The sequence below is a fragment of the Tenrec ecaudatus genome, chromosome 2 (genome assembly GCF_050624435.1).
Source record: "Tenrec ecaudatus isolate mTenEca1 chromosome 2, mTenEca1.hap1, whole genome shotgun sequence".
Lineage (NCBI taxonomy): Eukaryota > Metazoa > Chordata > Mammalia > Afrosoricida > Tenrecidae > Tenrec > Tenrec ecaudatus.
Window position 1 is genome coordinate 140,317,416 of NC_134531.1, and position 19,974 is coordinate 140,337,389.

At 40.7% G+C, this 19,974-nt stretch overlaps 1 protein-coding gene across 1 annotated transcript in view; it reads left to right on the forward strand.

Moving 5' to 3' along the window:
- Positions 1–8,857: 8,857 nt before the first annotated feature.
- The window catches only part of CATSPER3 (cation channel sperm associated 3), a 43,914-nt gene continuing 32,797 nt past the window's right edge, over positions 8,858–19,974 (forward strand). The window contains exons 1-2 of the mRNA XM_075542687.1: positions 8,858–8,868; positions 8,930–9,083. Coding sequence (XP_075398802.1) covers positions 8,858–8,868; positions 8,930–9,083 — 165 coding nt within the window. The remainder of the gene's footprint in view (positions 8,869–8,929; positions 9,084–19,974) is intronic.

Sequence of the window (19,974 nt, forward strand, 5' to 3'; positions counted from 1 at the left end):
TTGTAAATTTTGTGCCAGCATATCAATCATGAGTCTCTCTTCCTTTCTCAGGTGTGCATGTATTGCTATGAAATTTCCTCTGATGACTGCCTTTGCTGTATCCCATAAGTTTTGGTACGTCATGTGCTCATTTTCATGGGTTTCTAGAAATTTCCTAATGTCATCTCTGATCTGCGCCAGTACGCACTCCTTTTGTAGTAGAGAGTTATTCATCCTCCAATTGTTTGCTCTTATTTTCTTTGTCTTCCTTTTGTTGATTTCCAGCCTTATGGCATAGTGGTCAGAGAGAGATGTCTGTATTATTTCAATGTGCTTAAATTTATGTAGATTTTCCTTATGCCCCAGCATGTGGTCTATCTTTGAATATGTGCCATGGGGACTTGAAAAGAATGTGATTTTTTTTTTTTGTATTTGGATGAAAAGCTCTGTAAATATCTATCAGATCATATTGTCTAATTGTGGAGCTTAGCTCTCTAGTCTCCTTGTTGAGTTTTTCCCCTGTGATCTATCTTTCTCAGTGAGTGGTGTGTTGAAATTACCCACCATAATTGTCAAGTCTGTGATTTCTTTCTTAATCTTTTGGAGTGTTTGGTTGACGTATTCAGCTGGTCTCTCATTCGGGGAATTTATGTTTACAATGCTTAGTGGTTCATTGTCTACGATTCCCTTGAGCATTATATAGTGTCCCTCCTTATCTCTTTTTATGGTTTGCACTTTGAGGTCCATTTTATCTGAGATTAAGATTGCAACCCCTGATTTTTTTGTATTGCTGTTTGCATGGTAGGACCTTCTCCAGCCTTTGATTTTCAGCCTATTTTTGTCTGTAGCCTTGAGATGTGTCTCCTGTAGGCAGCAGATTGCTGGGTTGTGTTTTCTAAGCCAGTCTGCTAGTCTCAGTCTTTTAATGCCTGAGTTCAGGCCATTGATATTCAGGTTATTATCTCCATCTGTGGACTCTGTGATGTCATCTTATTCCTTTTGTGTTGGGAGTTTCTTTACTTTCCTTTCTTATTAGTGTGTTGTGTGTGTGTGTGTGTGTGTGTGTGTGTGTGTATCCTTCTTGACTTCTTTCCATCCTTAAGCCATTGCTATCTCAGGGTCTGTTTTTTCATTGTTGTCCTCTGGGTGAGGTTGTTCTATGTGACGGTCTCTTATTTCTGCTTGGTGAGTGTTGTTCTTCTGCCCATACTGAGTCGGCAAGGATCTTTTGTAAGGCTGGGTTTGTTCTAACGTTTTCTTTGAGTTTTTCTTTGTCTGGGAAGACTCTTACTTCTCCATCGATCTTGATCGATAATTTGGATGGGTAGAGTATTCTTGGATTTGTGTTGTTTTCCTTCAAATTTTGGAATATGTTACTTTACTCTCTCCTCGTCTTCATAGTTTCTGCTGATAGGTCTGAGCATATTCTTACATGGGAACTTTTATATGTGATTGCTTGTTTTTCCCTAGCTGCTCTCATGCTTTTCTCCTTTTCCTCCATTTTTATCATTTTATTGAGAACGTTTACAGATATTATAACAGTCCATAATTCAATTAGATCAATCCTAATTGTACAATTGCTACCACCGTTCATTTCAAATCATTTTCTTTCTTCTTGAACTCTTTGATATCAACTCCCCTTTATCCTATCCCTTCCCCACTCACCCCCAGAAACATATATATATATATATATATATATATATATATATATATATATATATATATATATATATATATATATATATTACACCATCCAATGTATCCCTTCATCTGCAATTCTGTTATTTGTTCCCCTCAAGTGGGGGTTATACAGTCATCATTGCTCCCCCTTGCCCTTTTCTCACTCCTTCCTGTACCTTCAGGGAAGCATTACTCCAGTTACTGTTTCTGAAGGGTTATCCATCTTGTCTTTCTTATATTCAATGATCTTAATTATACAAATGAACATATGCTTATCTAACAAGATTAATGAGGTAAAATAACCCTAGTAGTAAGGGGAGGAAATATTAAAGAACTAGAGGATAGTTATGTGTTTCATCAGAGCAATACCGCATCCTAGATTTATCATCCCTGCCGTGTGGCCCTTCTGTGAGGGATTGTCCAATTATCTACAGGTTTGGTTTTGGGTCTCCACTTTTTCCATGTTCCTTCATGTCAATTTAATTGCTTGTTTTTGAACATCTGATACCTATTCCCATCGACACCTCATGATCACATAGGCTGGTGTGCTTCTTCTACATGGGTTTTCTTGATTCCCTGCTAGATGACCACTTGTTTAACTTTAAGTCTTTCAGACCCAAGATACTAAATATCTTAATAGCTGGGCATCATCAGCTTTCTTCACCACATTCCGTCTTCAGAGATTGTGCAGGAAGGTGAGTATCATATACTGCACCACATTATTATAACAAACCATTCTTGTACTGAGGAAAAAATTAAGTAGAGGCTCTCTGTCCAGAAGATTAATTGTTGATGAATTTGCTTCTGGGTTCTTTATTCTGCACCATTGATTTATGTATCTATTGTATCAATACCAGACTGTGCTAACTAACTGTGGCTGTCTAATAGGTTTTACTATTGGGAAGTGATAGGATTCCTATTTTGTTCTTCTTGAGAAGTTATTTTATTATCTTGAATTTCTTCCCTCTCTATATGAAATTAGTAATTAGCTTTTCCATTTCCCTTTCTAAAGAATGACATTGGGATCTGGATTGAAATTATGTTGTATTTGTAGATTTGGATAGTATAGAACATGGAATATTCTTCCATTTGTGTAAATCTCTTTCGATTTCTTATAGTAGTGTTCTGTAGTTTACCCTGTATGAGTCTTTAGTTTCTCTGGTTAGATTTATTTCTAACTATTTCAGTTTGTTTTTTTTTGCCCTAATCATTTTCTTTTTTTTTTAAATTTTAACAATTTATTGGGGCTCATACAATTCTTTTCACAGTTCATGCATATACATACATCAATTGTATAAAGCACATCTGTACAGTCTTTGCCCTAATCATTTTTTTCTCTTTTCTTCTTTTACATTTTATTAGGGACTCATACAACTCTTACCACAATCCATACATATACATACATCAATTGTATAAAGCACATCCATACATTCCCTGCCCCAATCATTCTCAAGGCATTTGCTCTCCACTTAAGCCCCTTGCATCAGGTCCTCTTTTCCCCCCCCCCCCTCCCTCCCCATTCCCCCCTCCCTCATATGCCCTTGGTAATTTATACATCGTTGTTTTGTCATATCTTGCCCTATCCGGAGTCTCCCTTCCCCCCTTCTCTGCTGTCCCTCTCCCAGGGAAGAGGTCACATGTGGATCCTTGTAATCAGTTCCCCCTTTCCAACCCACTCACCCTCCACTCTCCCAGAATCGTCCCTCACACCCTTGGTCCTGAAGGTATCATCCACTCTGGATTCCCTGTACCTCCAACCCTCATATGCACCAGTGTACAGCCTCTGTCCTATCCAGCCCTGCAAGGTAGAATTCGGATTATTTCAGTTTTTTTGTGTGTGGCTACTGTAAATGGTGTTTTCTTGATTTCTTTTTCAGTTCTCTCATCATTACTATACAGGAATTGGATTGATTTTTGTGTGTTAATCCTGTATCTTGACATGCTGCTGAATCTCTTATTTTTTTGGTCAAATCTTGGGATTCTTTATGTATAAGATCATATCATCTGCAAATAGTTTTTGCGGCTTCTTTGCCAACCCATATGCCTTTTATTTCTTTTTCTTGATGAATAGTTCTAGCTAAGCCTTCCAACCCATGGTTGAACAAGAGTGGTGATAAGGGGCATCCTTGTCTGGTTCCTGTTCACAATGGCAATGATTCCAGTTTTTCCCCATTGACAGAGATGTTGGCCATTGGTTTTTCCTACATGGACTTTACTGTGTTAAGAAATTTCTCTTCCATTCCTATTTTTCTACGTGTTTGATTTTTAAAAGAATCAGGAATGGATGTTACATATTATCAAATGCCTTTTCTGCATCAATTAGTATTGTCATATGATTTTTATCCTTTATTTTGTTTGTGTGGTGAATACATAATTTAGTTAAAAATCATTTTATTGGGGGCTCTTCCAGCTCTTATCACAATCCATGCATACATCTATCGTGTCAAGCAAGCACATTTGACATATGTTGCCATCATCATTTTCAACACATTTTCTCTCTACTTGAGTCCTTACTATCAACTCCTCATGTTTTCCCTTCCTCCCCCACCTCTGTCCCTCATGAACCCTTGATAATTATAAATTATTATTTTGATATATTATGTCATATGCTGTCTCCCTTCACCCACTTTTTTGTTGTTTGTCCCCCTGGGGGGGTGGTTATATGTTGATCATTGTGATCAACTCCCCCTTTGTCCCCACCCCCATCTTCCCCTCCCCTCCTAGTATTGTTACTGGCCCTGAGGAATTTATCTGTTCTGAATTCCCTGTGTTGTAAGCTCTTATCTGTACCAGTGTACATATTCTGGTCTAGCCAGATTTGTAAGGTAGAATTGTGGTCATGATATTGATGGGGAGGAAGCATTAAAGAACTAGAGGAAAGTTGTATGTTTCGTCGTTGCTACACTGCACCCTGATTGGCTCGTCTCCTTCCTGTGACGCTTCTGTAAGGGGATGTCCAGTTGCCTACAGTTGAGCTTTCAGTTTCTACTCCACCCTCCGCCTCATTCACAGAGATTTTTTTTTTGTTCTGGGTCTTTGATGCCTGATACCTGATCCCTTCGCCCCCTCATGATCACACCGGCTGGTGTGCTTCCTCCATGTGGGTTTAGTTGCTTCTCAGCTAGATGGCCGCTTGTTTACCTTCAAGCCTTTAAGACCCCAGATGCTGTATCTTTTGATAGCTGGGCACCACCAGCGTTCCTCAGCACATTTTTTTTTTTGCTTCACAATTTTGTTTATCAGGAACATTTACCCAGTTTCAAAATACATATATGTACAAAATGTTACTGAGCAGTGCTGCTTGCCTTAGTTATTTTAACATATATTCACTTCTTTAAAAAAATTTTATTAGGGGATCATACAACTCCTATCAAAATCCATACATGCATCAATTGTGTAAAGCACATTTATGCATTCATCTTCAGCAATCATGTCAGGGAAGGTGGGCATCACAGAATGCTGGGTTGTTAGAACAAAGTGTTCTTACATTGAGGGAGTTCTTGAGTTGTCATCTGCTGCCTTGATACTTAACATATAAATATATACACATAGATCTATTTCCCTATCATTATATATAGATATATTTACATATTTACGTAAATGTCCTTTGCCTCCTAGTTCTTTCCTCTATTTACTTTTACTTTCCTCTTGTACCACTATCATGCTCAGCCTTCATTTGGGTTTCAGTAATTCCTCTCAGCTACATTGCCCTTGATCAAGCCCCACCAGCCATCCTATGCCCTCCTTGCCATCGATTTTTCATCACTTGTTGTTCCCTTGGCCCTGGGTTGGTTGACAATCCCCCTCCTTTTCTTCGCCTCACCCTCTCCCGTGTCCCCTCAGAACCATCGGTCCATTGTTTTCTCTCCTCTTGTTTATCCTCCTATCTTATCTAGATAGACATGCAGAGACAATAATAAGCACAAAAACAAGACAAAGCAAAACAAATCAGTGAGGGATATCGCGTCTTGTGGTGCGGCCAGCCCTTTGGTCCTCTCTGTGAACTGGCTGCTCTGAGCAGATATACTGTCCTCGAGTCTTGGTGGACCAGGATATGCTCCACTCTCTCTCATTCCCTCTTCATTTGCTCCTGGGTGCTCTGATCAGCTGCACCCTTCTCCCTGAGCTGTAGCTTCAGTGTTGTCCCCTGAGTGAATTATTCTGGGGTGGGGTCCATGTAGTTGTGATTGGGGCTGACCCTCAGACCTCTCTATTGGTTCCTTGCTTCATACTGGTGTGTTGCATTCATGGTTTCGATAACTGGGTTGCATATTTTATTTTCCTAATGCTGAACTATCCTGTGTGCCACCTGATCATAGTGTACTATTTTTTTTTGGATATTGGATTCTCTTGGCCAATATTGTTTTGAGGATTTTTTCATAAGGGATATGAGGGATATTGGTCTTTATCTTCATTTACTGTCCTTTGTTCATGGTGGAATATTGGTCTGTGGTCTTCTATTTTGGTAATATCTTTGCCTGATTTAGGCATCAGGGTTAATGCTTACTTGCTTCATAAAATGAGTTTAGGTGTTTGGGCCATGTTTTCTTATCCATTCTGCTACTGTTTGCCTTTTGATTTGTGCATCGGATCCATTTATATTCCATGTAGTTATTGGTAGGTGTGAACTTACTGCTGTTTTCTCTCTCTCTCTCTCTCTCTCTCTCTAGTGTAGATCTAGGTTGATGTCTATGTAATGTTCTTATAAATCTTCATATCAGGTTGTTTATATTGTTGGTTCTCTGTCCATAGGAATCCCTTTAGCACTTCTTGTAAGGTTGGTCTAGTTTTTACAAATTCCATAAGTGTTTGTTTCTCTGTAAATGTCCTAATTTCACCATCAGATTTGTAGGATTTGTATTTTTGATTCATAATTTCCCCCTTAGGATTTTTTATATTATCCCATTGCTTTTGTGTCTGAATGTGTTGTGTGGAGAAATCAGTTTCGTTGGTTCTTCTTTGTAGGTTAATTTTTGTCTTCCCCACGCTGCTGTCAGTATTTTTGTGTGTCTCTGTCTTTGATCTATCTTGGGGATTTTATTTTGAGGCATATCCTATTTTGTATTTGTTGATCTTCTTGGATACATATCTTTTTACCTTTCATGATATTAGAGAATTTTTCTTTCAACAAATGTTCAGCAATTTTCTTGATGTCCTTTAAAATCTCTTCTTGTTTTGAAGAACAGTGCAGTTATTATTCCTTACATGTAAGTTGATGGTGTCTCACATAATTTTTAGACTTTCTTAAAAAATTTTTATTTTTTCTCTAACAGATTAGTATTAGATTTGTCTTCAATTGTGCTATCTTACATTGATTCAACTTTACATCTTTGCCCTTCCAAACACATGATCTATTTCTGCAATTTTAGTATTAATCTGTATTTCTAGTTGCTGTGTTTGTATGGTTTCTAATTTTCCATTTATTTTGTTAATTTGTTTTTACATTATTTTCTTGAATTCTTTTAGAATCTCATCTATGTGTCCTTGATGTCCATCTCAACCTATTGAAGAAACCTAAATTTAATCCTTCTGAATTCCTGATGATGTTGTGCTAAGATTTGGGGATATAGTGGGTTGGGCTGCTAACCACAAGGTGAGTAGTTTGAAACCACCAACCGCTCCTTAGGAGAAAGTGGAGGTCTTTTATTCCAGTAGAGAGTCACACTCTTGGAAACCCACAGAGGTAATTCTACTCTGTACTATCGGGCTACTATGAGTTGGAATTGACACAATGGCAGTGAGGTTTTTTAAAAAAATATTTGGGGCACTTAGTTGAGCCATCTTGTCTCTCTTGTGTGATGTTTGAAATTGTTGTCTCCGAGACATAGTTGTATTAGTTGGTTTGCTGTGCATTGGTTCATTTTACCCTAATTTTTTGGTTTTGTTTGGATATATCTGGGCAATGAAGGGAGTGCGCTACTATGTTAGCTTATCAACACTAGGCCACTTACCACCTTTCTCTGGGTGGATTTTGTAGCAGTTTTGAGTGTGGGCACGAGTCTCTAGTAATTAGTTGGGTAGAGCTGAAGAGGGCAGTCTTGCCAACTGTTGCTGATCCGGTGATGCTGGAGCAAGTGGAGGCATCTGCTGCATAGATGAGGCAGTAGGTTTGGTGGGTATGAGGGGGTAGGGTTTCTGGTCTCAGCTCTCTGGTCACCAGTCACTGATGCGTATGACCAAAGTGGGTTTTGGTGGACTTCTGGTGAGTAGAGCTGGTTATCTGGCTCCTTTACGAATTGGAACACAGCTTTCAATGATTCAAAAACAGCTTTTGCCAGTTCACTGTTTTATATGCCTTTTTGTTTGCTATTTTCCTTTAACCTCTTCCTGGAATTGGTATTTGACCTACTTCTGTACCCTTCCCTTTGAAGCTCTGTTTTCCGAGACTCTCTTTCATATCTGCTTCCCAGCGTTTCTTGGTCTTTGTTTTAGAGGGTCTGGATAGAATACCAGCCTCGCCCACCAGCTGGTCCACCAACCCGGACTGAACATCTTGTGATAATGCCACGGGTTAGAGTTCAGATTGTATCTCCCTAATATAGCGCCCAAGAAGGGAAATGTCTGGGAAACGGCCAGCTGTGAGCTTTTCAGAGATGCCGTGCCATTTCTATTTTACTGGCAGCTTACGAGACTGTCTCATCACACTACACGCTTGCTACACTATTATCTCATGGAAGTCTTGGCTGATTTTTAAAATAAGGGTTTCACTCAATTTGCAGATCCTTGATTAGTAGTGCTAATGAATGTTGAGTTTATTGGTCCTTTGTATTTCTTTACTGAATGAGCTATTTGTGTTTTGGTTCATTTGGGGTATTCAGATTTTTATCATTTTTATCATTTTATAAGAGCTTATGTAAGTGATTATTAGATTATTAGCAATATCTCCCTCTGGATTGATATTACTTAATTTTGCTCACATTGTGACACCTGTGGTTACCCTATTGCCTGGCACATAGTATATACTTGTGAGAAATTTTCCAGGTGAGTAACTAAAGGTGATGCTTGCCCTCCCACCCCCTCTGGAAAGGAGTGACTATTCTTTTTGAGACCTTCAGGGAGAGGGACCTGAGTAAATGAGTGTGGGTATAGACCATTACTACTTATCATATTTCAGTGGTCATTCGATTAGCATGTCCTTGCCATTTTAAGGTACTTGTAAATTTAAATTCCAAGCAGGGAAAACAGCAAACTTCCTACCATGCAAAAAGCGTAGTTTCCATACATTTAGCTCTGTTGTAAGGTAACCATACTTCTTTGAATTTTTTGGCAGGAGAAACGATCATGAGTTTCAGGCTTTCATCCAGAGAGTCATAGAGAGCCCTGTCTTTGTCATGCTTATGATCAGTGCCATCTCAATGAATGCCATTATCGTTGTCTTATGGACCTATCCTGATGTAAGGAACGCATTATTCAGACTGTTTGAGGTAAGTAGAGATAATGGGGTTATTTTCTTGTTTAGCCTGCTTTATTTATTTGTTTTTAATGTTGTAAGATGTTTAAGACATTGTATTAAAAAAAATTTTTTTGTAGAAACAAGCAAACATACCCGAACCACTGCCATTGAATCAAATCTGACTCATAGCTACTCTACAGGATGGGGAAGTATTCCCCCTTGGGTTTCTGATACTGTAAAGGCTTTAAAAATATACTCTCAAACGGTTGACTCTGGCGGCAGTAGCAGCAGTATGGTTTTTTAATCCTCTCAAATACTTTTTAAAAAAAAATAGAGCAATTTTAGGTGGCAAAATCAAAACCTATGTGTAGCATGTACAACAAAAATAGTCACCAAAGTATCCTAAGAGCCAGACAAACTGCGTGGGATCAGTCAGCGTGTTCCCTGGCCAGTAGGGGAGGCTGACTTGAGAACTGATGGTGGGCAAGTGCTGCCTCATACCGTGCCGGAGGAATGCATTCCCGGTCATGGCCGTGGGACTCCATCCTTTATTATCGACGCCAGCTGCCAAGACCATTTGAACTTTCAAAAAGAATCAGTCACTCAAAGAGAGGCCCACGCTTAGGAAAAGTACGGAAAGTAGAGTGAAACTTGAATGGGTTGAAGACATAGAAAGGAACAAAGAGGGGGTCTTGATAGAAGTGGAACTGGAAGCAGAACCAGGGACTCTCTAACAGCATGCTCCACAGTTTAAGGAACAAAATCGCATCAGTGAGAGCTCTGTAAAGTTGGAACCACGTTTTCTTTGAAAAGTTCAGAATTAACTTATAATTAACTGATGACAAGGCTCTACATATAACCTCTTCCCTGGGGGACGGACAGCAGAAAAGTGGGTGAAGGGAGACATTGGACAGTGTAGTACATGAGAAAATAATAATTTTTAAATTATCAAGGGTTCATGACGAAGGGGGGTGGGGAGGGGGGGAAATGAGGAGCTGATGTCAGGGGCTTTAGTGGAGAGCAAATGTTTTGCGAATGATGAGGGTAATGAATACACAATTGATGTATGTATGGATTGTGATAAGAGTTCTGTGGGCCCCCTAATAAAATGATTTTTTAAAAAGTTCAGAATAATTAATTCCATACAAGATGGAAAACACCAAAGGATTGAGGTCAAATCCCATAAAACATTTCTATGAGAAAAAGAGAGTAAGGTGGAGAATAATGTTGCTGTAGCCCAGTGGTTCCCAACCTTCCTCATACCGCCACCATTTAATACAGCTCCTCATGTTGAGGGGACCCCCAACCATAAAATGATTTTCGTTGCTACTTCATAACTGTCATTTTGCTACTGTGTGAATCGAGTGACCACTGTGATAGGATCATTCACCCCCCCCCCCAAAGGGGTCGCGACCTACAGGTTGAGAACTGCTGCTATAGATGATGAAAGCCAACTAATAGACACACAAAAAGGCCAAACCTTTAGGATACTATTTCCAAACAATGTATATGTTGAAGAAAATCAAATATAATAGTCAGAAAATATAATAGTCAGAAAAGAGGGGTGTGAAGATCCTCATGAAGATATCTGGAGTCCCTAATTTTGAAGCAGACAACCGCAGGAAAACAAGAATAAATACTGGAAGGCAGAACTCAAGAGAAGGGACCGAAATAAAATAGTTGAAACGATGTGTTGAATATCACACATTATTATGTACCTGAGAATATGGATTCAGATATCAAGCAATGGACAACTAACATAAAACCATATTCTAATTTATATTTTAAAGAAAAAAGGTGGAGGCAACAGTAAGCATTGAGGCTGGTAAGGCGATGACATTTGGATTATCATCTGTATTTTTTCCATCTTCTCGATGCTTCCTGCATCACTCAATATATTTCCTATAGAATCGCTCAAGATTGCACCTCAGGGCTAATGTTTTTCTTGGGTTCTTTCAGTGTCAGATATACTGAGCATACTTTTCCCTTTTGGTTTTCTAATTTAGGTCCTTGCACATTTCATTATTTCATATTTGGCTTTGTCTTCTCCAGCTGCCCTGTGACACTTTCTATTTTGCTCTTTGATGTCACCTTCCTTCCATTTGCTTCAGCTACTCCATGACTAAGAGCAAGTTGTAGTCTCTTCTGACACCCACTTAACGAACGCCTCATCCACTACACCCAGGGCTCCCTTGACATCCGCTTTGATCTGTTCTTTCCTGTCTTTTAATGACCTTCTGCTTTCTTCATGCGTATTGTTCTTGATGTCCTCCCTCGGCTCATCAGGTCTTCTGCCATTAGTGTTCAGTGCCCAAATCGGACCTTGAGAGGCTCTTAACATTCAGGTGGGATAGATTTAAGGTCCTGTTTTGGTTCTTGGGGACTTGTTTTAATTTTCTTCAGCTTGAACCTGAACTTACATATGAGCAATTGCTGGTCTGTTCCCTAGTCAGCCCTTGGCCTGGTTTTAACTGCAGATAGTGAGCTTTTCCATCCTTTACGGTAAATAACACATTTTCTTTTTAGTGGTGAAAAGTTTAGCATTAGCGTAAGTGGGGGTGGTAGAGTACTCCGAATGAATGCCTGGGATGGGCAGGGAGGAGTCTATCCAGTTTTCAGGGCACCACTTCTGTGAGCAGACTGTCAAGGAGAATGTGATCCACACCAGTGCCCCACAGAGTTTGGTCATGGTCTGTAGGATGTCAATTTAAGTGTAAGACTTAGGAGGGGCCAGCAAAAGAGAAGAGTTGGGGAACCTGGATCCCCTGTGGATTATATTCCAGAGGATGTCCCCATTAAGCATGCCTCCAATGGGACCCTGCTTTTCAAGTCTGGGGACAATTTTGTTCAGGGAGAAGGATACATATTGGGAGCATACAGATTTATTCGAGCCCCAGGTCTCCTACCTTCTTAATAACTGCGAGGAATTGAGCAGGCGATTTAACCTCTCTGTGGTTCATCTGTAGCATTTATGAAATGGCATTTTAGTACCCACCTTATAAATTGACACGAGGCCATTGAAAATAACACATATGAAAAATCTTGAAAGTCTATGAGAGCCAAGTGTCACTCTTGGGAAGCTCAATGAGGGACCTCAGGCGAACCTGGAGGCTCTGTGCAAGCAGGCTTGGAAACCGGCCGAGGAGCACACCCATCCTTCTCCTTGCAAGCAGAATCTCTTGGCAAAAGCTGTGAGATGTATTGGTTCCAGGCATTTAAAGAAGTCTCTGTCCAGTGATGTTGTGAGTTAGATGCTGGGCTACTAACCGCAAGGTTCGTTGTTCAAACCTTCCTGCCAGTTGGCAGTAGAAAGACACGTCTGCTGGCTCTAGTACAAATGCACAGCCTCAGACACCCCGACTAGGAACACGGGGAGTTGGACTCGACGGTATTGGGTTTGGTTTTCTGGTTCTGTCCAGCCATTAAACTGAAGGAGCACAGGTTTTAGTGGCTACACATGACAAATAGTACAGACTTTTCAGAATTCCTTTAGGAAAGTCACTAAACAGAGACAGTACAAGTCCCAGGCCCAGTGGTGTTAGTGACAGTACCTTGGCTTGGTGGCACGAAGGAGGAAGTTGAGTGATCCTGAGATTGTGATCCTGAATGGGGCAAGCAAGTGACTGGCAGACTGGTTGGAAAATTTAAAAAGGAGAACCTTATATACACCCACTGTGTTAGTCTGGCTACTTTAGAGAAACAAATCCACAGAAACTCATATTTATAAGGGAGAATTTTATATAAAGGGTAAGTACACATCAAGAAAACATCCCAACCCAGTGCTGCCCAAGCCCACAAGTCCAACATTATCCCATATGTCTGACACCAATCCACAAAGTCCTCCTCCATCCCACAAAACACAGGCAATGAACCCGACTGCAGGAAGAAAACCAAGTCAGTGAATGTGTAAGTATCTCAGTGCTGGCAGGGATCTCCACACGGCTGCTCCAGCACCCAGGGCTGCATCGGGGTAGGTCCATATGGCTTCTCCTCAAGGATGCCTTGCAGGAAATGAGCCTTGCCAGCTGAAGCAGGGAACTGGCTAAGGCAGCTGCACCCTGGTCCGACCATCAGAAAGCAAAAGACCCGAGAACTATAAAGGCGAGATTCACCGAGTCATATATCTTTCTGTCCTTCAATTAATCCCATATGTGTTCATCGGCCAGGTTGGCACAATAAACATTACCTCAATCCACCCCTTGCTCCACAAGAGAAAGGCTGGGCTTTCTACTCCGGTAAACAATTATGATCTCAGAAACCCGGGAGGGGGTGGTCTCTATGAGTCCGTAGTGACTCAATGGCTGCGTTTCATAGCTGTGTGTAAGGTTTTCAGCAGCTCTTCCCTCTAAAGTGGGGGTCTGAGTCCTTCTTGGTTGTCTGTTCCTAGTCTGGAAGTTCTGCTTAAATCTGTGCACTTTGGGTGACTCTGCTGATGTTGGAAATACCACTGCCATCGCTTTCAGGATCACAGCAACACCCCAGCCACCACAGGGAGACAAGTGGTGGAGCCAAGTATTAGCGGACCTAATTAGCAATGTATCAGGATGATTACGCATCATGACCAAGCAAACTTTATCCACGGTTGTTTTAACATCCTCAAATCTCATCAACATAACAAAAGGCAAACAAACATGCTTATCTCATAAGATACAAAAGAAAAATGCATTTGGCAAAATCCAGCACTCATTTTTACTAAAAAAATGTTCCTACCAGAATCGGAATAAGGAGGCTCCTGGTGGCATAGTGGTTAGCTGGGCTGCTCACCACACACGAGGAAGGAGTACAAACAAGTTTCCTCAACCTGATGCAAGATATCTGGAAAAATGATAGTGGAGATTGTACTTCAGATAGAGACAGAATTCTGATCCACTAAGTTCAAGCACAAGACAAGGGTGTCTGCTCTCACAGTTCTTCTTCAGCATCGGACAACTGGAAGAACATTGAAAGTGTCCATCTCAGGAGGGAATGAGTCAAACTGTATTGTAGGCAACAATATCCACATAGCTAGAAACTCCATAAACAATCCACCATAAACCCTTTAGAAGAAATACGTGAAGCAAGGTTACAATATCAATATACACATATCAATTGTGTTTCTGTCTACAAAAAAACGTGGAAGCGGAACAGGGTTGGAGATGGTGCAGGAGGGTGGACTCCTGCGGTTGGAAGACACGCGGAATGTGACAGAGGAGGAGACGTTTCCTCCGAGGAGAGCTGACCACGGTGATGGGAATGGTGTGAAGCCTGGGGGAGGAAAGCCATCAGGATCTTCATTTGCTGAGGGGGTACAACTCAAAATGAAAAGAAACAATGGGGGGAAAAATCTAATAATTGGAACTTGGGATGTACAAAATTTGAATCTAGGAAATTTGGAAATTGTACAATGAAAACCAAAGCATAAATGGGGCGCATAAAGATCGAGATCCTCGGCATTAGACCAAAGTCCTAGGCATTGGTGAACTGCAATAAACTGGTCTTGGCCATTTCGAATCAGAAAATCATACGGTTTACCATGCGAGGAGTTACACAATCTAGAGGAGTGGCGTTGCATTCATTGTCAAAAAGGACATTGCAAGCTCTATTCTGAAGTACAATACTGTCTGCGATAGGATTATATCTATCTATCTTGAAGGAATCCCAATCAATACAATTATATTCAAATTTATGCACCAACCACAAAGCTTATGATAAAAAGATTGAGGAATTCTATCAAGGTGTTCAGTCTGAAACTGATCCAACAGGCAGTCAGGATGCATGGATAATTATTGGTGATTGGAATGCAAAAGTTGAAACAAGAGAAACAGTAGTTTGAAAATGTGGTCTTAGTGATAGACACAAAGATGGAAATCGCATGATAGAATTTTCCAAGACCAATGACTTGTTCATAGCAAATACCTTTTTTCAACAACACCCATTGTGACTACACACATGGACTTCTCCAGATGGAATACACAGAAAGCACATCGACTACGTCTGTGGGAAGGCACGCTGGAGAAGTTCAAGATCAGCAGCTAAAATCAGGCCAGGGGCTGAATGTGAAACAGACCTTCAATTACTCAGGATAAAGCTGAAGAATATTAAAACAAGTCCACAAGAGCCAAAATACGACCTCGAGTCTATCCTACCTTAATTTCAAGAACCTCTCAGCAACCGACTTGCTGATTCGAACACCAATGGCAGAAGACCTGATGAGCCGTGGGAGGACATCAAGAACAATATGCATGAAGAAAGCAGAAGGTCATTAAAAGACAGGAAAGAAAGAACAGATCAAAGCGGATGTCAGAAGAAACTCTGAATCTTGCCCTTAATCATAGAGTAGCTAAGGCAAACAAAAGAAATGAAGCTGAACAGAAGCATTCAAAGAGCAGCCCTAGAAGACAAAGTAAAATATAATCAAATATGCAAAGACAGAGTTAGAAAACCTAAAAGCAAGAACATGCTCTGCATATCTTCAACTGGAAGAACTAAAGAAAAAAAACTAAAGCTTTGAGTTGAAATATTGAAAGACTCTATGTATGAAATACTAAATGATGCAGGAAGCATCAGAAGTTGATGGAAAGAATACAAGTCACTGTACCAAAAAGAACTAGTCAACACTCCACCATTTCAAGAGGCTAGCAAGAATGAATACTGCAGAAGGAAGTGCAAGCTGCACTGAAAGCATTAGCCAAGAACACGGCTCCGAGAACTGATGGACCACCAATGGAAATGTTTCAACAAGCTGATGACACACTGGACACACTTACTCAGCTATGTCAAGAAATTTGCAAGACAGCTACTTTGCCAGCTGCCTGCAAGAGATCCATATTTATATCCACCCCACCCCCCACAAATAGTGACCCAACAGAACGCTCTAACTATAGAACACCATCATGGCTATATCACATGCAAGTAAAGTTTTGCTGAAGATCATCCGAGAATAGTGTCAGCAATACACTGGCAAGGAACTAGAGGCTCAGGGTGGATTCAGAAGAGGGCAGAGAACAAGGGATGTCATTGCCGATGTCACATGGATCTTCACTGAAAGCAGAGAATCCCAGAGAGATGTTTACTTGTGTCTTGTGGACTATGCCAAGGCATTCCACAGTGTGGATCATACGTAACAAACTGTGGATAGCCTTGTGGAGAATGAGAATTCCAGAATGCCACTGTCCTCCTGTGGAACTTATATATAAGCAACAAGCAGTTGTGCAAGACGGCATGGTTGACAATCAGGAAAGGTGTGCATCAGGGTGGGATCCTCTCACCATACATGGTCAATCTACATGCTGAGCAAATTATCAGAGAAGATGGAGCACATGGAGAAGAAGACCCGATGAGCTTTGGGAGGACATCAAGATTGGAGCATCAGATTGGAGGCAGGATTATTAACAGTCTATGATGTGCAGGTGACACAACCTTGCATGCCGAAAGTGAGGAGGACTTGAAGCACTTGCTGATGAAGATCAAGGATTGCAGTCTTCAGTGGGGATGGCAACTCAATGGATGAAATACTAAAATCCTCACAACTTGACCCATACATAACATGATAAATGGTGAAAAGTTTGAAGCTGTCAAGGATTTTTTCTTCCTTGGATCCACAATCAACACTCATGGAAGCGATATTCAAGAGATCAAATTATGGATGCACAGACTGCTTCAGAGTATTGAAAAGCAAGGATGTTTCTTTGAGGACTGAGGTACACCTGACCCAAGCCATGGCATTTTCCGTTGCCTCATATGCACATGAACGTTGGACACTGAATAAGGAAGACCGAAGAAGAAGTGATGCATTGAAATTGTGGTGCTGGAGAAGAATGTTGAAAATACTGTGGATTACCAAATGAACCAACAGATCTTCCTTAGAGAAAATTTAGCAGAATGCTCCTTAGAAGCTACAATGCTTTGGACACTTTGTCAGGAGATACCAGTTCCTGGGAAAAGACATCACGCTTGGTAAAGTAGAGGGCAAAGAAGGAGAGGAAGGCGCTTGACGAGATGGATTGACCCAGTGGCTGTAGCAATGGGGGAAAGCACGGGAAGAATTGTGAGCATAGAGCAAGACTGGGTAGGGCTTTGTTCTGTTGTATATAGGACAGCTATTGCTTGATTGCACCTAACAAAAGCAACACACTAACAACCTATAAGTTCTGTTATACACGAGGTCCCTGTGAGATGGAGCTCACTCGATGGCATCTAACAATACAAAAACCAAAAAATATTTGAAAATGTAGTTCAGAAAGCACCATGAAGAATAAAGTGCTTGTATACTAAAAATTATAAAACATCATCTAAAGACATTAAAGATGATATAGACAAATAAAAAAGGCATTTCATGTTTATAGATTAGAAGATTCAATATGTAGTTAAAAATGACAAATTGATCCATAGATTCAACTCAATCCCTGTTGAATTCCCAGCACAATTAAAAAATTAACATTGATGTCCAAAATATCAGAATTGTCAAAACAGCTTTGAAAAATAACAAGGTTTGAAGACATACCACGTTTTACACCCTTCTATAAAACGACAGTAGTCAGGAGAGTGTGTCTGGCATAAAGACAGGCATACAGAGCAATGGAACAAAATCGAGAAGCTAGAAATCAAACCCTATCTTCTCTGCCTATAATGCAATTAAGCTAGAAGCCAATAATAAAGAAATGTAAGTAAAACATCTCCATGCATTAAAAAATAAAAACATTCCCAACCAATTAATACGTTAAGGCAGAACTCATAATGAAAGTTAGAAAATACACCTGAAAAGTAATAAAGTATTATCATGACTTGTGAAACATAGTTGATGTAGTAGTGAGAGGAAAGTTACTACCCTTAAAATTTTGTACTAGAAATAAAAGAAAACCTAAACATTAAAAGTTAGCTATCTAAATCCTCTGAATCCTCAAACTTTACACCAATTGATCATATGATCCAGCAAGGCTCGTCCTCCGTGAACAGTCATGAGAACCGAGGTCGGGGCAATGAGGAGCTAGTAACAGTGAGTACCAGAAAGAAGAAATTGTTCTACATCGATTGTGGTGGTCATCGTGCAACTCTTGATATGCTTAAGCCGTTGACTTGTGTGATATGTGCCAACCAAACTGTTTTCAACATTTTTACATGAATGTTTGTAGCAGCACTGTTCACTGAGGAGATGGTGGGGGCCATGTCTGACCCCTCTGGCTGCATGAAGAAGTAGAAGCATCAGCCTTGTCGTCTGCCTGACGAGGGTTCCGGTGAGGCAGGGTCAGACCTGGTTCCACCTTCCAACGTCCTTTATGCTGATACCACCCACCTCTCCAGGTCGTTCCGGTTCTTTCTCTGCTGGGTCTGATCACCTGTCGCAAAGGCCACACAGGACTCCTAGGCAGCATGCGGGCTTATGGGAGTTTATTTGGGAAGTTAACAGGTTCCATCAAGTCCGCATCAGAAACCCTCCAATCAGAAACATCAGCGTCATCTACAGACAGATGAATGAACAACACCAGGTGGGACAGCCGCTCCATGGGACACGGTTGTTGTTGTTAGGTGCCAGTGAGGAGGCGCCCATTCATAGTGGCCCTAAGTACCAGAGGGCGAAAGACTGCCTGGTGCGGCGCCTTGCCCACGATTGTTCTTATGCTTGAGTCCACTGTTGTGGCCCCTGGGTCAGTCCATCTCCTTCAGGGCCTTCCTCTTTCTCATGCCTCTCCGCTTTACCACGCGCGATGTCCTTCTCCAGGGACTGCGCGCTCCTGAAATGTTCAAAGTACGTGAGATGAAATCTCTCCTTAAAAATGAATGAAATACTGATTCAGAATGAACCCTAAAAACATGCCCCATGAAAAGAATCAGTCACAAAAGGCTACACATTCTATTGTTGCATTATTTTAAGTGTCCAGAATGGGAAAATCCGTGGAAACAAAGTAATTAGGAGGAGTGAATGGCAAGTGACTACCAATGGTTATGGGCTTTCTTTGAGGATGATGGAAAATGCTTGGCCTTAGAGCATGGTGATGGCTGTATAACCTTGTGAATATGCTAAACATTGCTGAATTGTGCACTTTCAAATGGAAAATGTTATGGTATACAAATTATATCTCAAGTAGTAAATTAAGAAGCTGAACTACTGGAAAAGGTTAACAGGATAAAACCATAAACAGAAAACAGGAAATGTAAAGATAAGGGCAGCGCACTAAATCCTAAGTCCAACTTAAGAACAATTAGTTCTTACATCATGGCCCTGCTCACTACTCTCCCTCAGGAAGGGAACGCAGAAGAAAAGGGTGCTCCAGCAAAGTGTGGTGAAGAAATTAGATGGTGCCTGACTATCAAACAGAATAATTTATGGGATCTTAATGTCTTATTTCCAAAAAGACCCCAACCATCTAAGTGAGATGTCAACTAAGTCCACATGGAAGAAGCGTACCGGCATGTGTGATTGAAGGATTGTAAATTATATAATCCAAAGATGAAGGAGGGAATACTATCAGAGTCTAAATTGTGAGCTTCCGGTTTGCAGAAGGCGATGGAAGACAGTGGAAGACCGAGGAACATTTGGGAAATCTACGTAGGAAATAAGGCTTCAGTGATTTCCCACTATCCATTATGGAGAGACGGAAATACACTGGTTACTGTACAGAGGGTACTGGAGAGGTGGCTATTGGAGATCAAAGTGATACACCTGACTTGAATGGTTAAAACCTTGTCACTTGATTTCCCCCCTCTGATACATGTTTTCAACATTTTTTCTCTGTGTGTTTGTTATTGGGGTTTATGTCTGATGTATTTTTCATTGTGGGTAACCCTCTTGAATTTTGGTTATATGTTTTTCTGCTTTCTGTCTATGAAACTGAGGCTTGATGTACCGATTGAGATAATAAGGAGAATAAGGGTTCCTGGGTGACCTAGTGGGGGAGGGGGAAAGGGAAGCAAGTATCAAGGATTTCAAGAAGGAAGAAAATGTT